Source organism: Neovison vison, chromosome 2 (assembly GCF_020171115.1).
Source record: "Neovison vison isolate M4711 chromosome 2, ASM_NN_V1, whole genome shotgun sequence".
Classification (NCBI taxonomy): domain Eukaryota; kingdom Metazoa; phylum Chordata; class Mammalia; order Carnivora; family Mustelidae; genus Neogale; species Neogale vison.
In genome coordinates, this window is record NC_058092.1 from 200,552,728 (window position 1) to 200,578,836 (window position 26,109).

The following is a 26,109-nucleotide window of genomic DNA, read 5'->3' on the forward strand; positions in this document are numbered from 1 at the left end:
CCTCCACATGTCCTACGGCCCAGTTTCAAGCCATCTGGATGGCTCAGATAATCTCAAACCCTGAAATTGTATGAAGGGATCCTGGGTTGCTGGTGTTATTAGGAACTGGCAAGCAGTGAGTGTGGGGGGAGTCTTCTATAGAGAAAGGTAACATCACCCTTGGCCTCAAATTGTTCCTACAAATAATTTTTCTAATACAATGTCCAGTACACAATTAAAGTAAACCAAGAACTCTAGACAAGATAAGCAGACACCAGCAGAAACAACAACAGAAACAGACATGTGGGGTCTATAGACTATAAAGTATTTTTACTATGATCGAGAATAACCTCAAACCTAAAAAAACTTGGCAAGAAACTGAAAACTATAAAAGGTGATACAGCAGATTTGAAAAAAGATCAAACTGAAATTCTAGAGTTATAAAAATAAATAACTGAAAAAAACAACCATATTGATTAATTTAATAGCAATTAAGACAAGGTTACAGAGAAAATTAGCAAACTGGATTACATGTAAAAATGAGTGAGTATATGCACACATATATTCATATAATGCAAAAGAAGAATGAAAAGAGAAAAACACAGAAGGAAGAGACATAAAGAATACAGTCCCAGTTAAATATATTTAGCTAGGGGCGTCTGGGTGGCTCAGTGGGTTAAAGCCTCTGCCTTCGGCTCAGGTCATGATCCCAGGGTCCTAGGATCCAATGCCACATCGGGCTCTCTGCTCAGCCGGAGGTCTGCTTCCCTTATGATCTATCTGTCAAATAATAAATAAAATCTTAAAAAAAAATATATATATATATATATATATGTATATGTATTTAACTGATGTCCCTGAAAAGTGAGAAAATGGAACCAGAAGCAATATGAGAAGAGATAAGGACTCCCATTTTTCCAAAAACAGGTGAAGGACTTAAATTCAGTTTCAAGAATCTCAAAAAATCCTAGGCAAGATAAACAAAAAGAAACCTATAGACAGGCACCTTACAAGAGTTTCCTGTCCCTCCGACACCCCTGGCTTGCCTGGGAAGGTTACTTGGCCTCTTCTGAGCCTCAGCTTTGTAAATACAAAGTACAAAACACAACCTACTTCATAAGGCTGGTAAAATGATTAAATAAGATAATATACGGAACGTGCCTAGCACGTGACCTGACACATACGTTCTGGAACTGGCTATAAATGTTGGCTACTGTCGGTATTTATCATTAACACTTGCCACACGGGGCAGAAGTCCCCCGTTTACCTGGCAGTCAGGTAAGAGAAAGCAAGTTACACCACAACTCTCTCGCACCCCGGAGGCGGTGGTGTAGATACCCAGAAAGGGACAGTGCTCATCCCGGCAGCCACACACAGGTACCCGGCACAGGCCTGGGGGCAAGGATCCTCAGGTCCCGCCCCTACCCGCGCTGGCCCCGCCCACCCTCCCGCGTGGCCACACCCGCTCCCAAGAGTCCGCCCAGCAGTTGCCTAGCAGTGAGTGTTGCGTTTCAGCGGGAGCCAGCGGGCTGCCATGCCGAAGGACGCGGTAGTCATCATTCGCTATGGGCCGTACAGTGCAGTCGGCCTATCTGTGGAGTACCGCACCTTCCGTCTAGAGGGCCTACAAGGTGGGCAGCGAGAGCCAGAGGCCACCCAACTGCATGTGCCCAGGTCCACCCCGGCCTCTGAACACCCGTGCAGGCTGTGCCCTCTGCCTATTCCTCCTCCCTTCCTCAGACCCAGACCAAGCGCCATACCTCTGGAAAAGTCTTCGCACTGGGGACCAGGCAGTTCACACAAGTTATTTGGATAGGAGGGATTATATACCCTGCTTTACACATTGGGAAACTGAAGATCAGGAACGTTAATTGACTTGGCCAAGGTCAGATGGCTGGAAAATGGTGGAGAGGCTATGCCTTCAGCATTCAATCACGTGACAAAACTTTTCTGAGCACCTGGTGTGTGCTGGACACTCTTCCAGGTACCGGCGTCACACTGGTGAACAAGATAGATGTCCTTAAAGTGCCTTTCCCATGGTTGACTGCTAGTTGACCGTTGAGCCCCGGCCTCCAACAGAGGAACATAAGCATAGCGGGACCCACCACTGGTCATAATTGGAGGGGAGGGGGGGATCTGGAAAAGTTTATTCACTAAACTCTACTTGAGTTGAGCTTTAAAGAGTAAGGAGCAATTAACCAGTTAAAAAGAAAAAGAGTGCCGTACAGAGGAGCTGCAGAGGCTGGCAGCATGGACAAATGATGCGTTTGTTGAACTGTTGAGGGGATGAAGCTGGAGAGGCCGACAGGCGCAGATCTGTGTGAAAGTTGCAGGCGGGGGTTGAAACTGTGGCTGCCCTGAGGAGAACAGATCAGAGGGGGCCAAGAATGGAAGCAGAGACAAGTCAAGAGGCTTTGGGGTGGTCCAGGGAGAGATGAGAGTAGCTTGGATTAGGACGGTCACTTTAAGGTCTGAGTCATGGACTTGGGGACAACATACAGAATGAGAAAATAGTCCAGGACTGAGCCTTCAGTGCTTTAAAATCCTCTATAATGTCCCAACAAAACCTCCTCGCCAACTTTCTCTCTCAGGCTTCAAGAGGATCCTTGTCTGTCTCGACAGCCTTTTGCCTGGACAGCCCCGCATTTTTCATTTGCCCGCGCGTTGCCCATGCCTTTTCCACTCCAAGTTCTGCATTAGGTGAAACAGAGACAAGGGCTTGCCTGTCCCTGAAGTAGACCCCAGACAGGCGGCAGAGACAAACACAGGAATTTGCAAACAAGATGTGCTCTGCTCCCTTTAGACACAGGAACCCGGACCCACACAGGGGACAGGGGCTGCTGGGGAGGAGGTGGGGACAAGGGCAAGTTAAGAGGCCACAAAGCTTTCTTACCACTTTCAAGTTGCCTTTGTCTTGACTCAGCCTTTACTCTTTCGCCAACTTTGACTATTTTCTAAAGTTCTGACAAAGTGGGTTCTCACAGTTTCTGGTGGTTTGTTAACTTCTCTGTGGAGGAATGGGCGTTTGGAGTGCCTACTCTGCCATTTTGCTAGTGTCTACAGATCCTTTTTAATTACATTTCTTGCTGCTGCCATAATCAGCATGACTGTATAGAGTTCAACTAGATCAATTACATACCAAGAATTATATTAAAGGGGAATGCATACATAAGCACTTGTTATAATGTACAATTTACAAGTATTGATGCTGGGGGGGCTTCCCGTATAGTTGGCACACAAATCCCATTGACTTGACTGGTCACTTCTGGTCACTTGTCTCCTACCTGCATTCTTGGCACTGCTGATAGAGCAGAGATTAAGCACAAGGACTCTGAAGTCCAACCAATCTCATTTTGAATTTGTCTCCACCATTTAGTAGCTGTGTGACCAAAGTCAAGATAAGTTATTTTACCTTTCTGAGCCTCAGTTTACCCACTGATAAAATGGGAGCTGATCACTACCTGACTAATGTGAGATTCCAATGGGAAAATGCACACAGTCGTGAATACCATTCCTGCACATAATAAATGCTCAACAAGCATTAGTTCTTATTACTCCAGAGCAGGCGGATTACTAGGACGGGGAGGAGGGCACAGCTTGGGACATGCTGGGGAGGAGCAGCAAGCCACTGGGTCCAGCTAGAGGATGTTACACAACGAGAGAGGCAGGCCTGTTTTACCCTGGATCACAGGAGCAGCAACATTTCCTGAGTGAAGAATGATGAGATTAAGGATGTGCCTTAAGAGGCCAATTCCTGAAAGAAGAGATTTAGGGAGAGGAAATGAGAGAAGACAATTATTAAGAAAAATTAAGAGATTAGAAATTAAGTTCTGAGGTTCAGGGGAAAGATAAAAAAGACTATTTAACTACTAAAGATGACTTGAGCCAGAAGTAGTTGTGGCTTTTTTTTTTTTTAAGATTTTATTTGTTCGTTTATTTATTTATTTATTTATTTGACAGAGAGAGAGAGAGAGAGAGAGAGAGAGAGAGGGCGCACAAGGAGGAGTGGGAGAAGGAGAGCAGGCTCTGCCACGCAGGGACCCTGACACGGGGCTCCATCCCAAGACCTGGGATCACAACCCAAGCCAAAGGCTCGGCCAAATGAGTCCCGCAGGTGCCTCAGTAGTTGTGACTGTAAATAACATCTCTCTGTTAATGGCTCCCAAACTTATCTCTCCAATCAGGCCCTCTCATTGTCATTGGGATGGTCTGTAGTCATCTCAGACTGACATGTGCAAAGTCTCTAAACTGGCCTCTTCATACCCAGACCACCCCAGTCCCTCCTGCATTCTCTACATTTCAATGCACACAGCTCCCTTCTTTCAGTTACTCAGGCCAAAAGTTCATAGGCATCTTTCTTTTTTTTTTCTTTCTTTCTTTTAAATATTTAAATTAAATTTAGTTAACATATAGTGTATTACTATTTTCAGACGTAGAAGTCAGTGATTCATCAGTTGTGTATAACACCCAGTGCTTGTCACATCACGTGCCTGCCTTAATGCCCGTCACCCAGTTACCCCATCCCTCTACACCCCTCCCCTCCAGCAACCCTGTTTGTTTCCTACAGTTAAGAGTCTAATGGTTTGCCTTCCTGGTTTTTTTTCTTTTTTTTTTAAGATTTTATTTATTTATTTATTTGTCAGAGAGGAAGAGAGAGACACAAGCAGGCAGAGAGGCAGGCAGAGGCGGAGAGAGAAGCAGGCTCCCTGCTGAGCAAGGAGCCCGATGTGGGACTCGATCCCAGGACCCTGGGATCATGACCTGAGAAGAAGGTAGCAGCTTAATCCACTGAGCCACCCAGGCATCCCTGCCTTCCTGTTTTTATCTTATTTTATCCTTCCCTATTTTATCCTTTCCTTCCCCTATGTTTATCTGTTTTGTTTTTTTAAATTCCACGTATGAGTGAAATCATACGGTGTTTGTCTTTTCTGACTTATTTGCTTAGTGTAACACCCTCTTGTTCCAGCCGTGTCATTGCAAATGGCAAGAGTTCATTTTTTTTTTTTTAAGATTTTATTTATTTGACAGAGAGAGCAAGAGAGCGCAAGCGGGGTTGGTTGGGGGAGCTGCAGAGGGAGAGGGAGAAACAAGCTCCCCACTGAGCAGGGAGCCTGATGTAGAGGTCGATCCCACACCCCTGAGATCATAACCTGAGCTGAAACCAAGAGTCAAACACTCAACTGACTGAGCCACTCAGGCGCCCCTGTGACGGGTACATGTTAGGGGTTGATAAACATGAGGTAAAATAAACCTGAATGGAGGGGCGCCTGGATGGCTCAGTGGGTTAGGCCTCTGCCTTCTGCTCAGGTTATGATCTCAAGGTCCTGGGATTGAGCCCCACATCGGGCTCTCTGCTCAGCAGGGAGCCTGCTTCCACCCCACTCCCCGTCTGCCTCTCTGCCATAAAAATAGACAAATTATGATCTCGCTCTCTGTCAAATAAATAAATAAAATCTTAAAAAAAAAAACCTGAATGGAACTGAACACTGGACCCACAGGAAGTGAAACTTGGGGAGAAAACAAGGAAAGACAGAACTGGCGGGCAGCAGGACCTTGGCAGTGGCCCCTCAAGTGGTGCAGAGGTAGGAGAGAACCCAGAGGCAAAGGAGGCCAGTGAGGTGAGGATTTCAAGAAGAAAATGGCTAAGGAGCAACAAACTGTAAAGTAGGAGTCATTTCTAGAAAAAGATGAATTCATGGTTGATGAAGGACATAGAATAAAGTGTTCTCACGGACTTGCGACAAGAAGGTAAAATGGCAAAGAAATTAGAGGGCAACTTGATTGTGTCTTAAAACTTAACCATGTACTGTAGAACCCAGCTCTTCTATTGCTCAGTCCCATATATATATATATATGTATGTGTATGTGTATATATATGTATGTACATATATATATACGTAAATATATATTTATATTTACATATATATATATGTACATACATTATACACTTTTACATATATATATACACACGTACATGTACACAGAGGTGTGCCCAGGAATGTTTTCTGCAGTGTTCTTGCTGATAGTGAAGATTTGAGAACAACCGGCCAAAGGACTGGCTTGAGACTGCAGTCTATCCATCCCATGAAATGCGGTGCAGCCGATCCGTGTATATCGATAGGGCTGGATAACCACGACACAGCAGTGAAGGAATAACGTGTGTTCCTGAATTCCACCCACACTGTGATCCCATTTCTACTGAAAGTGTCAGAGTGGGGAGAGAGACGAATATGGGTAATTTAGCAGTTTTGTCCCATAATTTCAAGGTTTTTAAAACATTATGGGCCTGCATTACATTTATAAGCTGACAAAATTTTAGAGTTTAAAATAGTTTGGGTTATTATTTTTTTTAACCAGCAAAAGCATTTTATTTATTTATTTATTTAAAGATGTTCTTTATTTTTGCAAGAGAGAGAGAACTAGCACGAGGTGGGCGGGTGGCCGAGGGAGAAGCAAACCCTTTGCTGAGGAGGGAGCCCCATGCGGGGCTTCATCCCAGGACCCCAAGATCATGACCTGAGCTGAAAGCAGATGCTTTACCAGTGGAACCACCCAGGTGCCCCAAAAATGTATTTTAAAGAAGTAAGTAAGGAGATAAGTGAGACCGGCCATCTGCTAAGAGGGGCGGGGAGAACTGAGTGCGTCCCAGAGTGTGTTGATGGTTCCCCACCTCTGAGAGCACAGGGTCAAGAGAAGATGGACTGAAGCCTCCATCTGCAGGAGGCAGGAAAGCAGGGAGAGATGAGGAAGCCAAGTGCACAAACAGCTCTTCCCACAGCAGGGGAGGAGAAGGAATATCTCAAGAAGATCAAGGGGAGAATTTTTATGGTTAAAGGAGAAGAACATTGCAAGCTACCCGCAGGTGGTTGATTTTTAAAGTTAGTTTGTGTATTCTGAATGATAATTCGTATAATGCCAGCAGCCAACATTTCCTGAGGGCTGGCGACAAAAGCCAGGGTGCTAACAGAAGCAAAACAGGAAGGGTCTGCTCCCCACTCCCCCATCCCCCTCTCCCTCCACCACTTTAGAGTCAATACTAACATCAGACCAAGCACAGGTCCTCCTCTGTAAAATCTGCATCTGAATTCTGTACACTTCTTGGAAAATCATAGCCCTTTAGCATGTCCGGAAGCCCTGCTGGCTTTGGAAATATGCCTGACCTTTCCTACACTCACTTTCCTGCCTTAAGAAATCTGAACATTTTTGTTCATTCCCTATTACCCACAAATTCTAATCGCTCAGCAAAAGTGTCTCTACTGTGGCCTCAATATTGATGAAATTAAGCTATCTAATGTTTAACAAGTCCGAAGTAATTCCCCGGCCATCGTTGCTCCTTGTCCATTGTCCCAAATGAGGTCTGCCAAACGACCTGCTGAAAGGAAGGAAAAGGAATTGAAACCGACCCAGAAAGCTAGGATCTGCCCTTATTCAGCTAAGACGCTCTCTGTGCCATTCTCGTATCCCTAGCTGCACACAAGCTGCACACCGTAATGGTCATCAGCCTTGCAACTGTGCTGAGCGGAGGAGGGGGAGATGCCTGTCTGTTCGCTGTGACTTCCTAACTAGCTGTGTTTCAGTCACTCCCAGATGGTGCACAATTCCGCCAGCGTGGAGAAAAGGGAGGCTTTTCCGTGTCCCTTCAGTTTACCCAGATCCCCCTTGAAGAATGAGGTGCCACTTCAAAGAGGCAGGCGTTCTGCGGGTGGCCTTACAGCTTCTGGTTGATTTATGCTGGAGTTTAGCCACTGCCTTTGGAAAGACTTTGTTGCATGGAGTATATTTATCTGACCTTTCTTTGAATAGACAACCCCATAGCAGCTCGTAGGAAAAAATGGGGCCTCCATGTAGCGAGGTGGCATTTGGGTGAGCTGCGGGGATTCTGGTGCTTCTCCAAGTTTGATCCCTTAAGCCTGCGCTGACCACCCTGCAGCTGGGCTCAGCCCATCATGGACGGATGAGAAGGGGCCGGCATCTTGAGAGTGAATGTATGATGTGGAATCCGAGGTGGTTCATCGCTTTCATAAGAAGCAGACTTAGGTCGCTCAGTGCCCTAAAGAGTCATTGGAGGTACCCAGCACCATTACGCCGAGCTTGTTTATTTAACAAGCTGTTCTAACACTGGGCACCTGGTGGGCTTGGGAGGTGGGGAGCCAACTGGGTGGCTCAGTTGGTTAAGCAGCTGCCTTCAGCTCAGGTCATGGTCCCAGGGTCCTGGGATCGAGTCCCACATCGGGCTCCTTGCTCAGCGGGGAGCCTGCTTCCCCCTCTGCCTCTGCCTGCCATTCTGTCTGCCTGTGCTCGCTCTCTCCCCCTCTCTCTCTCTGATAAATGAATAAAATCTAAAAAAAAAAATATTCCCCATTCGCAAAGATGGGTATTTTACAGTGAGGGAGACCTGTGCCCTTAAAGGCCCGGAGAGCCCACGCTTTGTGAACCATATAGAAGGTGATGTGAAGGGCGATATATTCAGAAGATTTCTTCCTGTTGGGCTTCATGGCTCAGGTGCCATTATTTGGCACCACTGATTTGCACAGGGTAGGTCATTTGTTGCATCCAATCCTGTCTCTTAGGAGACACTCTGTCATGAAAGAGTCCTGCTATTCTCATAAAGCAAACCCCAAACCCAGAATCTCCATGAGACTCAGTCAGATGGGGCCCTGCCCTGTGGGAAAGTAAAGCACCATGGCGGGCTGCCGGGTGCACACCTTCTTGGGGGCTCCTTCTGCAGAGCCCCTCCACACTCTACTGCAGTCACAGAGGGCAGCTCCCCACAGAACCCGTGCCTCCTCCTCTCCAGAACCCCCACGCCTTAGGGAGTGGGTGTTGTGTGTAAGTAGGATAGAGGCAACACCTTGTCTCCAGAGATCGGGTAGGAGTGGAGAAGCTGATGTTCCTGATTTCTTCCCATCAAGTTGAAGTCCATTTCCCAAGAGCATTTTCTGACAATGCAAAGCCAAGGTCCTGGAAGCCAAATTGCCTCCGACCTACTCCCTTGCAGCTTTTTCCTCTAGGGCTACACGTCCCCACTCCTGATGGGGTGCTGCTGGAAGAATGTCTGATCCCCAGATCTAATGGCCATCCCAAACTGCACGGACCACTTCATTTAAACAAGTCATTGGTCCAAGCAGAGTGCCTTCCTCCAAAGACATTTAAGACAGGACACTGAAATAGGATACAATAACATAAATATGCCAGAGAAAAAGATGCTGGTGTTCTGTAGAAAGAGGCGTTAGCTGATGCCGGGTCAATTAGGGCCACCACTTGGGGGCCTGAGGAGAGCGATCTTGTTAATGGAGATCCTCACTGAGTTACTCTCTGAAGTTCCTTTCCAGAAGTGAAATTAAAATCACGCAATTAAAATGTTCACAGTCGGGGTTGGATGTTCTTGAACTGATTGAAAGATGAAGAAGTGGACATGCCAACATTTGGAAACAGCAATTGTCTCTGTAATTAAATGCAATTAACTGACGTAACTGTCTGCTTTTCTGCATGTAAGACGGATTGAGATTCTAAGACTTTAAAAAAAAAAAAAAAGAATCTTCCTCTGATTCCTCTTCTCATCCTAACCAAAATCCTCACCAACATATGAAGACCACTATAGATGGCGGCTTAGCCCACTGACTCTACCACCAAGGTTACGGGATGAACATATTATTAAGAAAACTGAGGAGAGACGTGTTAGAGAAAACCGAGCTCTGTGACGGTCAATGCACATCATTTCTCCTAAATGCATATATTCTTGGATTTCCACAATGGAGGCAAGACCTAAAACTGTTCCACAGCTGATCTCTAGGGAAGTGATAACCAGAAGCGGCTTCCAAAATATAGCTCATTAACTTAAAAAATAAAAAGGGCATTTTGTTTCTTATTATTAAAGAAAATCTGGAAAATTCTGAAAGTATAAAGAGAAAGAGGTTTCACATACTATTACCAAAGATATATACCACTATATTTCTTTTCCTATTACATATACATATTTAATTAGTATTGAATATACATTTTCATAGATACTATATATGTATGTGTGTGTGTATATACCTACATATATATATATATATCCTGATTGTTTACCTATGTCAGAAATATTTTTCTTGCTATTTAAAAAATTCATAAACATCTTTTGAAGTGTTTGAATAAAATCTCATCATAAGGACCTGCTTGACCATCCTCTTCCGATTAGGACAATAGGTTATTCAAAGTATTTTCTGTTGTAACGCTGCAGAAAGGAACATCTTGCTACAAAAGTCTGCCTGTATTTCTTGGTTTTTTCCTGAGGAAGCTTTCCTATAAGTGCAATTTCCCAGGCCAGAGTTTAATTCATTCTGTCATTCTACATTTTCTTGAGGCTTTTGAGGCTTTTGACGTGTACTGCCATATTTCCTCCAGAAAGGTGACCAGTTTATATTTCCACCCGCAGGATAAGAAGTGGGTCCTGCTTCTTCCAACAATGCTTCCAACATTGAGTATCATCTCTATAAGAAACATTTAAAAACCTTTCCTAGAGACATCTCATATCTTCATGCACCCTATGTGTCTGGGGCAAATTGTGACCGACCGACCCCTGAACTGCTCAGGTCCCTGGCTGCACTTCCCAGCAAAGGTGAGGGCACACCTGGGCCAGCACCAGCTGGGTACCCACCAGCACAGCTGAGTTAAGCCAGGAACAGCTGGAGAACAAGCCAGCTGCTGCCATCCATGAGGACAGCTGCATATCAGGTTAATCTAGAGCTTGTCCCCATGTCACTCACACCCCTCTCCATCTTTTGCAGCTGTGTTGACCAGAGATGGACACAAGGTCATCCTAGAGAAGATAGAAGACTGGAATGTGGTGGAACTCATGGTGAACGAAGAAATTGTCTTCCACTGTAACATCCAAGACTTGGAGTTCGGTAGGTCCTTCAGCACTGCTCCCAGCCAGTACTTTGCCTTCCCGGAAGCATGCTTGATTTCAAGTGCAAGTGGCCAGTGGTTATACCCAGATTCAAGTTGGTTTTTTTTCTGCGTCCTAAATTCTTACTCAAAACGCTGTATTCTGTGTTACGTGTATGAGCACATCCTAAAGGATACAGAGATAAGTGCTCTATGCCCTGGGCTTCTTCCCAGAATCCTGGAAACATAGGAGGGACCGAATGAAAAATGAAATGTTAGCCCTAGATTTCAAATGGGAATTTAGGGATAAGAGGTTTTGGGGTTTTCTTTTTCTTTTCACGTTTTAACTATGTGTGTTTTATTATGATTTGCCTCCAAAACAGTTTCTGTTCCATTTGACTCTTCTACCCAGGCTTGCTAAGAAAATGAGAGTCCGTACGCCAGCCGTGCATGGCGTTATTAGTGAGGTTCTAGGGACCTCTTGGCCCTGGAGAGCTTCCCGCCGGGCAGACTAGCATCACGATCCTACACTCTGCTCAGAAATAAAAGCTTGTGCAATCCACTCATACTCTGTTAAAGGCTAGTTAACAATTGATGTGCCTGTGTACTTTGAGACATGACCTCTAGTGGAAGCCGTTGTCTTCTATGACATGACATCGTATAGAAAACTGGCCAAGAGAAAATTACATCTATTTCCCCAGGAGGTGATGGCAAACTAGACCCTCTGTGTGAAGAGGCCAGGATAGCCGTCCTAAATGCCTACTGATCTCCTCGTCCGAACGGGCTCTGAAGTCAAGAGAACAGCAGCTACCTCTGGCCCTTCTGTGCAGCAAAAAAGCAGCCTGAGCCTTTGAAGGCTCTCGAAATCCCAGGTAAGGCCAGCCTGTCCTTCAGCCTGCCCCACACAGGGTCCCTCACCTGGTTGCAAGGAAGCAGGGCCCACAAAAATAATAAAACATCATTTGCAGCATCTTTCAGTCTCAACCCACAGGGAGAGCCCTCCAATATCAATCGGGTCCACATTGAGCTGAAGGAAATAATAAAATGCAGCCTAATAACAAAACGCCATCCCATCCTAATAACACAGAGTTTGCCAGAAGCATCTAAGATTCCATTCTATAGTGAGTAAAGAGCTAGGAACAGGTGAAATTAAAGATTGGGCGGAAACGGGAGCAGGGAGGGAGAACTGGGGCTCCTGAAAATCTGAACCGAAAGTAATGTCGGTATTTGGAAACCCAGCCATTTCTGCAGGCTGATTTCTTGGCCCCAAGGCAATCCTATTTTAAACGTTCATATATGAGTACCTGAAGTCAAATCATCAGTTATTCTTTAGAACAAGAAAATTATCTGGCTTCTTTTGCATTCGCCAGTCCAACGAGCAGCTCTGGAGAGAGCCCAGAAGAGCACAGGGCAGAAGGGTCATGTGGCTCCTTTTCCGTCTGGGGAAAAACACAGCCCTGCAGAGTTAAGGAAGGATTTTAGTTACAGGCAGTGTAGAAACCAGCCATGCCTACAGGATTTTCTTTGTACTTTCAGGTCGCAGACACCCAACTATAGCCCACGTTTGCAGCTATAGAGAAATGCAGATATTGATCTGATGACATTAAATGTGAGGTCATGGTAAAAAAGCATCACACCTTGGAGGAGAACTAGGAGAAAGAGGGCTCCTTCACAGAAGACTCGGGACACCCTGGTGAAAGAGAAGAGCTTTCAGGCTTCCACAGGCCATCGGCTGGCTCAGAACACAACCCAACCCCCCTCCCCCACCAGGCAGCTACCGGGCTCCCTGTGGCTTCCCGGCACCCGGGGAGCCCTGCTTTCCATCCCTCCCAGTGGCCTCAAGCCCCTGCAACCCAGAACTTCAAAAGCATCTGGGAGGTGATGAAACCACTTGGGCAAGTTCTCTCTCGCATGTGAGGAGATGGGGGATGTAAGTTTCATTTTCAGCCCGAGCTTCGCTTACCAGGTTTCATTCAGAGATTACCATCACTTAGGACTCTGGAAATATTTAATCATCCTCACTGAGAACCTGAGGCTAAAAAACTTTCTTTCTGGTGTCTGGTGCCAGTTACCTTCAATGTAGTCCCTCTTTCTCAACGACCAGTTTAAGTTATTATAGACGTAGCATTCTGCTTTCATAGGAACATTTTACTCCATGAGAAATACATTTCCATTATAGTAAAATGAAAAAAGATAGGTGAGGATAAAATAAAAATTTGATAATGTTTTGTCATATTTCAATTTGGGTTTCTTTTATTTATGGCTGATTATTAAGAGATAGATGTATAGAGAAATTGATTTCACTAATTTCGGATCACATTGTATGTAACCAATTATGTATTTTTTTAACTTAATATTTTGTGTTGACCCCCTTCCTGTGTGATTAAAACACTTATCCAAGCATTATTCTTCTTTTTTTTTTAAGATTTTATTTATTTGTCACAGAGAGAGAGAGAGCACAAACAGGGGGAGCAGCAGGGGGAGAAGCAGGCTTCCGCAGAGCAGGGAGCCCAATGCGGGATTCGATCCCAGGACTCTGGGATCATGACCTGAGCTGAAGGCAGGTGCTTAACCAACTAAGCCACCCAGGTGTCCGTTGTCTAAGCACTCTATCATGAATCAGGAAATTCTTCCTCCTTGAACAATGATTCCTACTTTCATTGCCATAACTTTTTCTGCTAAGAAATAAAATTGCAAGCTTTCCCATCTGCATTCGATGCAGTAACTTCAGCTCCAAGGACTATGGCCCCTTCTCGGGCTCTGCAGCCCCTATGTTGAGCAAGAGCTCCACCAGGCAGCGGCCTTGCCCTCCCCTGACACGCCCCAACCCAGCCCATCTTTGTGCCCTCAAAGCTGCACCCCCCAACCTGCTCTCCTTCCCTCCCTGACCAGAGCAGAAGGGCAGGTAAGGCAAGATTGTACACAATAGTAAGATAAACTCGAGTGCACAAAGTTTCTGGGAAATGCCTGTGCCCAGGATGCTGTGCTCCAGTTTCAACGAGTTAAATGAGGTATGAATCAGCATTACCAGAAAAAGTCACAGAGTTACCTCTGGGTAGTCGGCCTGGGGGGGGAGCGGGGGCGGTTGGAGATGGCAGCAGGACTTCCATTTCTTCCATACTGTAGATGTTTTCAGTGATGGAATTTCTACTTTGTGTTGAGTGTGTATGTGTTGGGCTTAAGGGTGCTTTTCTTTTCCTTCTTTTTTTTAAAGATTTTTTAAAAATTTTATTTGAGAGAGAGAGAGAGAGATATCACAAGTAGGCAGAGAGGCAGGCAGGGGGCGGGGGGTTGTGGGGGAAGCAGGCTCCCCGCTGAGCAGAGAGCTGGATGCAAGGCTCAATCCCAGGACACTGGGATCATGACCTGAGCTGAAGGCAAAGGCTTTAACCCACTGAGCCACCTGGGAGCCCCGAGGATGCTTTTCAAATAAACATTTAAAATAAAATCAGGCACCTGGGTGGCTCAATTGGTTAAGTGTCTGCCTTCAGCTTAGGTCTTGATCTCAGGGGCCCCGGGTCAGGCTCCCTGCTCAGTGGGGAGTGTGCTTCTCTCTCTCCCTCTGCTCCTCCTTCCAGCCCCTTCTCTTCCTCTCTCCCTCTCAAATAAATAAAAAATCAAGAATTTGAGGGGCACCTGGGTGGCTCAGTGGGTTGGGCCTCAGCCTTCGGTTCGGGTCATGGTCTTGGGGTCCTGGGATCGAGCCCTGCATCGGACTCTCTGCTCAGCGGGGAGCCTGCTTCCCCTTCTCTCTCTCTGCCTTCCTCTCTGCCTACTTGTGATCTCTCTCTCTCTCAAATAAATAAATAGAATTTTTTTTAAAAATCAAGAATTTGATGTAGAGGTCATCTGTCCATATAACCTAGCACTTTTCTGTCATTGATTAAGCAGAGCTTTCTCTTTGGAAATGTAATCATTTTTCAGTCAAAGAAATGTGCCCAAATGCTTCTTCATCATCCTCTGTCTTATGTCTTCTTGAACATCTGTCTCCTTGCAAAGAAACAGGAAACATGGCCTGCTCCTGATTGAAGGCAAAAGCCCTCTGTGCTTCAACAAGCTAGACATCCAGGTGCCTTTTAATGCTTTTAAAATGTCACTTAATTAGCTCATATTTTAAGTTTATTAAGATGCCGGATCAATTTCATTGTGTGGCATGAGAATGTAGAAAGAAAGTGTCTCTTTAGAGGGGTCATCTTTCCTATCTTCTAATAAAATTAGAAACATACCCTCTAACTCATTAGCTATTTGAAGTGAAATTCAGACTCTCTAAGCTTGTTTCTTCTAGTTTTAAAATGCAAAAAGAATGAAGTTTGTAGGAGCCTCCCTGGCCTTGCTGCCTGGGGACCTGGCTGGCTATCCTTGCTCTCTTGATGGTTTCACCCTTAAAACCTTGACAAACCATACGGGACAAGTACATATCGAAAACTGTGTGAAAAATCAGTTCCCAAGGTGAGCTGCCAGGACATTTGAGCAGTGAGTATGGGGGAGAGGGGCACCCATAGGACCCTGCACAACTCGTTAGCAAAGTGTCCTCCCACAGACACCTACCCCGAAGGAATACTAAGGTTTGATGCACAAATCCCCCGTGCTTTGGGGGAGAATATCTCGGGGGACGTGTGGACACCCTATGGGGAACATGCTTCCGGGAGAAATACACGGGTGACCAAATCCAGGTGAAAGGCAAGCAAACACTGGCCCAGGTGGCTCGCATAAAGCCTAGAGAAATGTCCTTCCCAAATCGTCTGAACATTTCAAGGAAAAGAGTCGATCTATGGTTATTTGGTTATACACTTCAGTCCTGGCGGGGAGCTGATGTCCTAAAAGGAAGAGAGTCCTGAATTCTCCTTCGTGGGGGCCACAGGTCACTCCCCAGCCCGCGGAGGCCACAGTCGGGACAGCACAGGCTGAGTGGCTCTAAGAAGGTAAAAAGAAACAAGAGGGCTAATGGCAGCATGGCGACCTCAGGCTGTGGAGGTGAGAGGGATGCTGTGGGGGGTGAGGGCTGGAAGGGCCAGAGGTGCCCACGCTGTGCAGGACAGGCAGGCCCCTTGGGATCAATGTTCCAAGTTTACCAGGAGTGGAAATCTAGATTTTTTTTTTTAAAGATTTTATTTATTTGACAGACAGAGATCAGAAGTAGGCAGAGAGGCAGGCAGAGAGAGGGGGGGAGGCAGGGTCCCCACTGAGCAGAGAGCCTGATGCGGGGCTTATTCCCAGGACCTGAGATCATTACCTTAGCTGAAGACAGAGGCTTAACCCACTGAGCCACCCAGGTGCCCCGGAAATCTTGATTTTTATTTGAAACTTTTGGTTTTAAAGCACGGGCTTGATTTTTTGAAAAACACAGTGCCAACCAAAAAGCAGTAAGCAAAACTGAGACTACCACATCAGGTCCATTTGCAGGATAATCACCGGTTCCTGGTTGCCTGAAACCCCACCAGTTTATACCTTCAGTCTGGCTGTCATTTTCCCCATAAGGGATGAGGTCACCCTTCACAAGAGGCCCACGGCCCTCCAGTCCCAGTGAAACAGCTTGACCCTGCTATTTGATTATGCAAATGAAAAGCAAAGACTCTGTTTGCTGATCTCTGAAATGAAGACATTTGACAAGCTGAGCTCCTAAAAAGCCTTATTGTTCTCTGTGATTGGGCACAAGGGGACCCAGCTGTAGGCAGTGCTGCTTCCTCCACATCACATTTCCTGTTGGGAAATGCTCCTTCTCTAAGTGAGGTAGGTATTAGACTCTAGAGGCCTGCATGATTATGGATGGGCCTTTTTGAAAGTATGGGTTCCTGTTTGAGTGGCTGTTCAGAAGAGGACAAGAGTGGAGACCCAGAAGCCTAAGGGGAATGGTAAGTCCCAACCATTGCTTCCCATGAGAGTATTAGGTCCAGCTGTATTACTCAAGCCCACAATATATAATATTTAGGACCAAAACCTTCTGACTGCTTAAAGGAGTGCTCTGATGTTTGTATTCTCTGATGTTCTCCTATGCTCTGATTTAATGAGTCTGGGATGGGCCCCAGGAGTCTGCATTTTAACACATTAGTCTATTGATTCCAGGGCACAAAAGCCAACTGCTCTCTGAGAAATGTGGGACTGGGGTGTTAGGGAAAGACCACATCCCTACAGGGAGAGGAGGGTTCCCCCTTGAAGAGAATGGAGTTGCCCTCCTTCAGTCATGCCATGCAGGGATAGGAAGACAGGTGAGATGGAATGTTTCCTCCCTCTGAGCCTCTCAGATTCCAAAGAGACTTGGGAATCCTCCTGGGGTGTGAGAGAAGCTAGCCTCTGGAGCACGAAGGCAGGTTGGGGGTTAAACTGGGAAGCTTGCTGTGGCTGGTACTCCATGAATGTGACCAATGATCCCAGAGCCTCCAGCGAGCTCTTGACATCTGCGCTGTGATGTGTGGAGAGGAATCGATTCTTCTTCTCAGTCTGTGTCTACTCTTGGGCTGCAGGGAGGCTTAAAGAGGGAAGGGCATATCCCCCAAGGTGTGTATAGCAGCAGCAGAGGCCTTGGAAGGCAGTGGCCTTGGAACATGCTGGAGGTGACTCCCTATGGAAAAAAGAGCAGTGTGGGAGACCATTGGGGTGCATCCTCCCATCACTCCTGTCCAGAGAAGGGGGCACATTGAAGGGCGCTTGTCCTTAGCCACACAGGAAGACACTTCTGAGCAAACTTGGCCTTTTATTGCTAACAGTTCAGTTGTACCCAGGAACCAAGAAGAGTCGGGCAGCATTTGGGTTATGCATACAAAAAGAAATTAAAAATAAAAATGACTTGCCCTTCTCTATGTATATCTGTTTATTAAAGACACACACTTCTATTAGTGGCTCTTTTATCTTGGATAAAAATCAATCCAGGTGCCCCTCCCTTGGCAGAAGCGGCAGACTCCAGCTCAGGGCAGCAGACAGCAGCCCCTCTGAGGACAGAGGAGGAGGGCTGACTAAGGCTGGGTCAGATTTCGGCCTTGTTCAAACTGCAGACACCTTCTGTGGAGACAAGGTGGTACCCTGACCCTCCTATGGGGGGAGGAGCCTGCGGTCAGGTGAAGCTCTGTCATTGACATGACATGTCCTATATGGGGAAGACTAGGTGGGGAGAACTCCAGCTGGAAATCTTGTACAAAGTGCCTCTTTCTCCATTAACTTTCATTTTAAACCTAAAATTATATTTCTGAACTACAATCATTATTTATTCCAAGTTGCACCCCAAATTCATATGGTTTCTCACACCTTTTAAGTCCTACCACGGACCTAGACCTTAGCCCATACACGCCCAACCTGGTTACCTACATTTCTCACAGTTCTCGAACATACACCACGCCTTTTTTGTTCCTGCTGTTTTCATGCTTTTTTCTCCTCCTGAAGTGCTCAGGCTGTGTACTCTGGCTGAAAAAATGTCGTTGCCTAACCTTCAGGTCCCACTTACCCAACCAACCCTGCTCGAAGCCTTCCCTGGCCTCTCCCCTGTCTGGCCTGAGGCACTGGGTACAGCCTCACCAGTGGCTCCTGCCGTGAGGTGCTCTCTGCTGAGGAGGCTTGCTGCTTTCCCCACACCTCTGCGGGAGGAGCTCCTCCGTCCAGACTCTCTTCTTGCCGGTGAGCTCCTGATGAGTGGAATCAAGCTCGGCAACACATCGAAGAAAAACCCAAAGTAACAGTGGTTGAAACCAGTGAGAAGCCAGAAGAAGTGGTGGTTAATGTTAGGAGTCAACTTGGCGGGATACAGGGTCCCCCGATATTTGCTTAAATGTTATTTCGAGGGTGTCTGTGAGGGTGTTTCTGGTTGAGATTAACACTGGAATCTGCTGACTGCCCCCATGTACGTGGGCCTCATCCCATCTCTGAAGGCCTGACTAGAACAGAAGGCAGGGTGAAGGAGAATGCACCCCTCGCCCCCTTAATTCTTTGACCTGGGACATCAGTCTTGGGCGGCAATTCAGTTAGAACTCACTGCTCTGGTTCTCCTGGTTCTCAGGCCTCCGCACTAGACGGAACTACACCACCAGCTTTCCCAGGTCTTCAGTTTGCAGAGAGCAGACCGTGGGACTTCTCGGCCTCCCTAAACCTGGGAGCCAATCCCCTAGAACACATTTTTCTGAGGGGGCACCTGGGTGGCTCAGTCATTAAGCGTCCGCCTTCAACTTAGGAGGTCCTGGGATTGAGCCCTGACTCAGGCTCTCTGCTCAGCAGGGAGCCTGCTTCTCCTTCTCCCAATTCCCCTGCTTGTGTTCCCTCTCTTGCTGTCTCTTTCTGTGTGTCATAAAAATCTTTAAAAAATAATAATAATACATTTCCCCCCCTCTCTAATATATATATAGATCATGAGCATACATACACTACATATATATATATATACACACACACACGTCCCTATACACAAATATTATAAAAATATAATTGTGTGTGTGTGTGTGTGTGTGTATATAAATACACAAATGCATATATATCTCCTCTTGGTCCTGTGTCTCTGGAGAAGCCTGACTAATACAGCAGTCCAAGCTGTGGTTGCCCCTCCAGAGACCCGAACTCCATCGACTTCATCATCCCAACATCTTAACATCAAGCCTCCTGTAGCTACCAGGTCATGCAGCAGGCAGCCAGAAAGAGAAGGGGCCAAGAAGAGGGGTTTTCCCCTGCCTGAGCAGGGAGCCCAACCACACGGGGCTCCATCTCAGGACCCTAGGATCATGACTTGAGCTGAAGGCAGACTCGCTTACAGACTACACCGACCGAGCCATCCAGGTGCCCCTCCCCTTCCTTTTAAGAAGAATTCTCAGAAGCTTCACAGGATCCTTCATTCACATGGCCAAACCTTGCTGCAAAAGGAACAGGGAAATAGGGATGTTCAGCCAAGCAGTAGCATGCTCTAGAACATCTTATTATTAAAAAGACAGAATAACTAATGTAAGGCCTCAGCCACACGTGGGCACAAAGCCACACGCACACAGGATGTCTGCTAGATGCATTAAAGGCGACTCAGTCATCCTGGGAGGCTCATCATGACAGGTCTTGTGATAAGCTGAGTGTCATAGTTCTGGGAATATTTCTAGGAAGTTCAAAAGCTCTCTCCTCGTATCTCCTACCTCCTACTAGAGGCTACTGGCAGACTCATCATAAAACATCAACTCTCCCTAAAGTAATCTATAAATGTCATGTTAAATTAAATTAAAATGCCAACAGGCCTTTTTAGAAACAAGAACTGATTATAAAGTTTATATTGAAATATTAAAAAATCAGTAGTGAAAAATAGAATAGAAATCTGAAATGGACAAACAGAGGAATGTAGGGTATGAGAAAGGGCTTTTCCAATCAGTGGAGAAAAAGAGTGTTTCTTCTAGAATTGTTGTAGACAACTGGGTGGCCATCTGGACAAAATCTGGTTTCCTATTCAGCTTTATCTAGAATAAATTCCAGGCAGATCCATTATTTAAATGTAGTAAATAAAATCACAAACTTGTAATATTTTTTTAAGCTTGTAATCAAGAAGGCCTTTTTAAGTGTGACTCAAAACCCAAAGACAGAGAAGCACACAAAAGATAAATTCAACTCCATAAGAACAAAAACAATTTTGTGGTTTTTAAAAAAATGCAAACAACACTGAAGTTAAAATACAGGTAGTGAGAAGTATTTTCAACTTGTATCTTCAGTTTAAACAGAGCTTCCACAAATCAATGAGAAAAAAGACCAGAAACCCAACAGAGAAGGGCGCCTGGGTGGCTCAGTGGGTTGAGCCTCTGCCTTCGGCCCAGGTCATGATCTCAGGGTCCTGGGATCAAGCCCTGCATCGGGCTCTCTGCTCAGCAGGGCACCTGCTTCCCCCACTCTCTCACTGCCTGCCTCTCTGCCCACTTGTGGTCTCTCTCTCTCTGTCAAATAAATAAATAAAATCTTAAAAAAAAGAAAGAAAGAAAGAAACCCAATAGAGAAAAGGCAAAGGACACAGAGAGACAATTCACAGAAAAGGAAATACATAGGGTCCTTAAGCATGGGAAAAGATATCTAACCTCACTTATTAGATTCTTCTGATCCAAAAGATACACATTCACACATATGAATTTCTACATGTACGAAAATTCTTTACAGGATGGCTTATCATAACAACATGTCCACTCACAAGGGACAGATTCGATAAACCACACACTTCATTCATAGAATGGAGTCCTGTGTGTCCTAGAAGAAGACAGATCTTTGGAATACTGTAATGGAAGGATTGCCAACATACATTGTTTAAGTAAAAAAATCATGGAACGTATGACTCAGAAAAGTATATATACTATGCTACAATTTGTGAAAAAAGAGAAAGAACCTATGTATAAACGTATATATACACACACGTACATAAACATGTGCATAGAACACCAAGAAGCAGGAGGTAGCTACGTCTAGATTGGGAGGCCTGGGGTAGCAGAAGGACAGCAGTGAAAGGGAGACCTTTTCATCACACAGCCTTTTTACCTATTAAATTTGTATTTAAATTTAAATTTGTATATATGATATTACCTACTCAAAAATAGAAATTTTTTCAAAAATTGCCTTTTAAAAAATAAAGCATTTAGGTTTGGATTAACAGAGAAGCCAGAGCCTAGCACAGCAGAGGGTCATGGGAGACATGAAAAACAAGAATTAACCGGAAGAAAACAAATCAACTGAAAGGCCCTAAAGAGAGAATTCAGGATATGGAGAAAGACCCAAAAGTTCATTCCCTTAAGAAATAGTGCTTGGACAACTGGATAGCCACACGCAAAAGAATGAGATTTGATCCTAACCTCATACCATATACAAAAATTACCTCAAAATGGATGAAAGACCTGTATGTGAGAGCTGAAATCATAAAACTCCTAGAAGTAAACATAGGGGTGAATCTTTATGACCTGCATATGGCAATGGTTTCTTAGATATGATACCAAAAGCACAAGCAGCTAAAGAAAAAAATAAATAAATTGGACTTCATCAAAATTAAAAACTTTTTTCTTTCAAAGGATACCATCAAGAAAGTAAAAAGACAGTCTACAGACTAGGAGAACATTTTTTTTAAATCATAAACCTGTTAAAGGATTTGTATCTAGAATACATAAAGAATTCTTATAACTCAATAACAAAAAGACAAACCAATTTTTAAATGGGCAGAGAATTTGAGTAGACAGTTCTTCAAAGAAGATACACAAATGGCTGACAGCACATGGAAAGATACTCATCGTTAGTAATCAAGGAAATGCAAATCAAAACCACAGTGAGATATCATTCACTTCCATTAGGACAGCTATTATCAAAAAGTCAAGGGGCGCCTGGGTGGCTCAGTCAGTTAAGTGTCTGCCTTGGGCTCGGGTCATGATCCTGGGGTCCTGGGATGGAGAAATGAAAACATATGTTTTTTGTATTTTACAGCACAAAAAGTTGTACATGAATGTTCGTAGCATATTTATGTATCATAACCAAAAGTTAGAAAGAATCCAAATATCCATCAGCTTATAAACAGATAAACAAGACGTGGTGTGTCCAGACAATGCAATATTGTTCAGCCATAAAAAGGAATGAAGTGCTGTTACACACTAAGATGTAGATAAACTTTGAAAACCTTATGCTACGTGAAGAACGTCAATTATAAACAACCACATCACATATGATTCCATTCCTATGAACTGTCCCAGAAAGCAACTAGAGAGATAGAAAGTACAGTAGTGGCCGCAGAGGGCAGCAGGGTGGGATATTGTATGGAGTTTCTTTGACATAATGAAAATATTCTGTAATCAATTGTGATAATGGCTATCCAGGTCAATGAACAAACTGAAAACCATTGAATTATACACCTTAAATGAGTGAATTGTATGACACGTGTCATACGTGTCTTCATCACATGTCTGCACTCCCAAGGCTCTTCTCTGTCCCCTCTGGCCTGGCACATCCTCCTCCTCCTTCCCCCCCAACTCCAACTCATACATCCATAAAACTGTTGCCAGAAAAAGGTCAATTGTCTCTTTCCTCCAAACTATTTGAATAATTTTTAAAAAGAACAAGACACTGTATACATCTACCTATAAGGCTCGTCTTGCAAAGATGTGCATATCGTATGGACTCGTGTGAACTCATGTGGACAATTGTGCCATGTGTGCACAATGTGCATACACACACTTGCACAAGGACAAGTACGTCAGGACCTTTCACCAGGTTTCCCTGAGAAACGTAAATAGGAGGGAAAGTTTCCCTTTTACCTTATATACTTCTATGTTGTTTGAATTTTTTACAATGAGCACTTGCTATTTTGTTAGTAAACAATATAAAGAAGAAAAGGCAAAAAAGTGAGCTCCTTTACAGCCCTACACAGTAAGTATTGTCTCTTACTGGGTGGGAAGACCGAGTCCCAGCAGAGGTGAGGGCTCTCTTACACAGGCGAGAGGTGGCCCCGCCTGGGTGCAGAGAGCTCACCCATAGGACCCCGAGCCTAAACAATCCACCTCCACCCCCTCGTTGCTGGAATGGACCTCATGCTATTGCTGTATTTTTCCCCAAACAGGCCTCCTGGGAGTCGACTTCCACAACAGTGGTTGACAACACTAACCTAGTGAAAGGGCCCATGTGAAATTAACCAGGTTTGTGCAACACACTTCAAAGTTCACCAAAATTAAGCGAGAGCCTAAGTAACACCAAAGGAGAGATTCAGAGCAGCTGGTGATCAGGCTCCAAGGCTTGACTGATTCTTGTCTTTAAAATGTTCCAGTCATTTAAATACTCATTAGGAATTCAGCATCACTGGGGAACTGTATTAAATGAGCTAAAAGAGCTAAATACCACAATTCACAGTGGAAAAATATCCAAACTACTTGTTGATTGTTGTATTTTCTGAAGCAAGCCCCGGAGTGGCACCAAAGCCAGGCAGCCCCCTGGCATTTAAATCGTGTGTGCCTTCTCAGAAGGAGAGACGTCTATTTTCCCTTGTTCTGAAAAATGTTTCCAAGGCATCTAATAGTAGCTCAGTGGTTTTCTGTAGAAATTTAAAAAAAAAAAACTTGCCTTGGCAAAAAGTGCTTATTAGGACACAGGACTGGTTGCTGACAATTTCTTAGCATCTCCTTTTGGGGATCAGCTGGAGAAAACTGTCTCCCTAGGTTCTAGGTGTCTGGAAAATCTCTGGAACTGTGGGGCCGAGGAGACTTGGCTCTCCCCTGTGTGGGGAATAGTGGCTTTTCACTTCTGCTGCCTCCCTGCCCCCTTCCTCCAGTTAATAGCTCTGTTGTTTGAGGAACCCACTTTTCCCCTGCCCTTAGCCTGTGGGGTCCAACTGGGATGCCCCTCTTTCCTCTGCAGCATCTGAAACTCAAGGCCAGCTAATCAGAGCACAGCACCCCCAGACCACAGGGACTGCCTTTTCTTAGGTCAGAGTGAGTTTGGATCCCTATCACTTGGAACCAAAATGGTGTTCACCAGCTCAGCCACCAAACACAACAGTGGGTGCTCGGAAAAAGAGCCAAGGGTATAGCAGCTAAGAGCATCTGGGGAATCTGTGTCACCTCTCACGCAGGCCCTGGTGCAGCTCCCTGCAGCTCCCGGCACACGCCCCTCCAGTGTGGGACTTGGCCTTCCCACCTCTGCAACAGCTGACTCGTCACTCACTTTATCTTCCTCTTAGGGCACTCCCAAATAAACCCACTCACCCAGGGGGGACCATGCGCACAGTAGAATTAATGGAAGCTTTCCTAGGAAAGAGGGGAAGGCTTCTGTCACGTACCCCACAGCAATGACTTCAGAAGTCTTCATCATGTGTCTGCACTCCCCAAGGCTCTTCTCTGTCCCCTCTGGCCTGGCACATCCTCCTCCTCCTTCCCCGCCAACTCCCAAGGGCTCTGCAACCTACCCCCTACAGAAGCAAACACTTTTCTATTTTTCTCAGGCGGCAAACTCCTCCAGGCAAACAAGGACTTCCAGGCAAACAAGGACCGTAGGACTTGAGGCTTCGCTGTGGTACCTGTTTTAAGAGAGGAAACCATACGGTGCTCATCGTGGATGTTAATGAGCTCTCAGCAACCTGGGAGCTAATGAGACTTGCTATCCAGATTTTTTAAAACAGTATTTCACAGGGTGAGGGAACTTGCTCCTGGCCACGAGGCTGGCAGGGGGCAGAGTTGGGCCTCAAACCCACTCCGCCTGTGCAATCCGGATGAGGCTAAGTGGCTGGTGTTGTCAAGCCGGGTGCTGACGGACAAGGGAGACAGGCAATGGAGGGGTCCAAGAATGCTCGGCTCTGCTTCATTAAATGAGAAGGTGTCCAAACATGTTAGGGCTTTGGGCAAAGGTACAGCAATATGTGTGGTGGCATTTTTCCTGAGAAAAATGATTGTAACATTGATATATTTGGGAAAATTGCACGTTTCTCAATTTGTTGTTCAGTGTGTCACCGTGAATGTGGCTATTTTCCAGACAGCCTGACTTGCTCATAACATGAGTTATGCCCGCCCCGGCATGTAGACTCACAGCACGGATGGCCCTTTTGTTGTTTAAAGCGCACGTTTCAATCGGCTGTGAGATCCTAGCAAAAGCTCGCCCCCCCCAACCCCCAGCTGGGCAGCCCTCTCCAGGGCACTGGCTTCCCCCAACTTCAGGGACAGCCTTATTTCCAAATCTCCTTTTGACTGTAGAGTCCTCTGCACAACTCGCTGGGTTGTCCAGACACTTAGAACGGGCCTTCAAGGGAAGGGGTTGGGGGTCCCTCCTGGTTATAGATCCCCCCCACTGTCCCAGCTCTGACCGGGCCCCAAGTGGTTGCTGTGTAAATTAAATCTCCCCTTGCAACAACAAAAAGAAGTGTCCCCCAATCCCGTCCCTGAACAAGACAACCTTGGGAACACAGGTTGGAGAAAATGCTTTGCAGGTTGGTCAGATAGAAACATGTGTACCATTTTACAGACTTGGAGCACAGAAAAAAGAAAACATGGCTTTTTTTTTTTTTTTCTTTTTGTCAGCAACACCATAGGCAGAGTTCAGTTTGGAAGTTCAGAGTCTGGGTGTGAATACCAGCCTCCTCTCAGGAGCTGTACGGACGAAAAATAACTCAACCTCACAGTCCTCGGTTTTTTCATTGAGAAAATGGGAGAGGTAATACCGCCTTCCTGATCGGACTGGTATGAGGATAAAAATGAAAGAAAGACTCTAAGGAGCAGAGGGATCCTAGCACGCTGATAAGCCATCAGCCATACTGACAAGCCATCAGTAAATGTGAGGTCTTACTATTCCTTATTATGATCCTGAGTGTCTATTTTT

The 26,109-nt window shown here is 45.5% G+C and overlaps 1 protein-coding gene across 1 annotated transcript; it reads left to right on the forward strand.

The window, feature by feature from the left end:
* Positions 1-1,513: 1,513 nt before the first annotated feature.
* C2H10orf53 (chromosome 2 C10orf53 homolog) lies at positions 1,514-11,614 on the forward strand. The gene is made up of 3 exons (XM_044236612.1): positions 1,514-1,610; positions 10,749-10,868; positions 11,550-11,614. Exons 1-3 carry the CDS (start codon positions 1,514-1,516, stop codon positions 11,612-11,614), a joined length of 282 nt encoding a protein of 93 aa, XP_044092547.1.
* Positions 11,615-26,109: the final 14,495 nt, after the last annotated feature.

Bases quoted from the DNA above. Each gene is read 5' to 3' on its own strand.
- C2H10orf53 (XM_044236612.1), top strand. From the start codon at position 1,514: ATGCCGAAGGACGCGGTAGTCATCATTCGCTATGGGCCGTACAGTGCA. The intron at 1,611-10,748 runs GTGGGCAGCGAG...CATCTTTTGCAG, and splicing joins CCGTCTAGAGGGCCTACAAG to CTGTGTTGACCAGAGATGGA. The intron at 10,869-11,549 runs GTAGGTCCTTCA...CTATTTCCCCAG, and splicing joins CATCCAAGACTTGGAGTTCG to GAGGTGATGGCAAACTAGAC.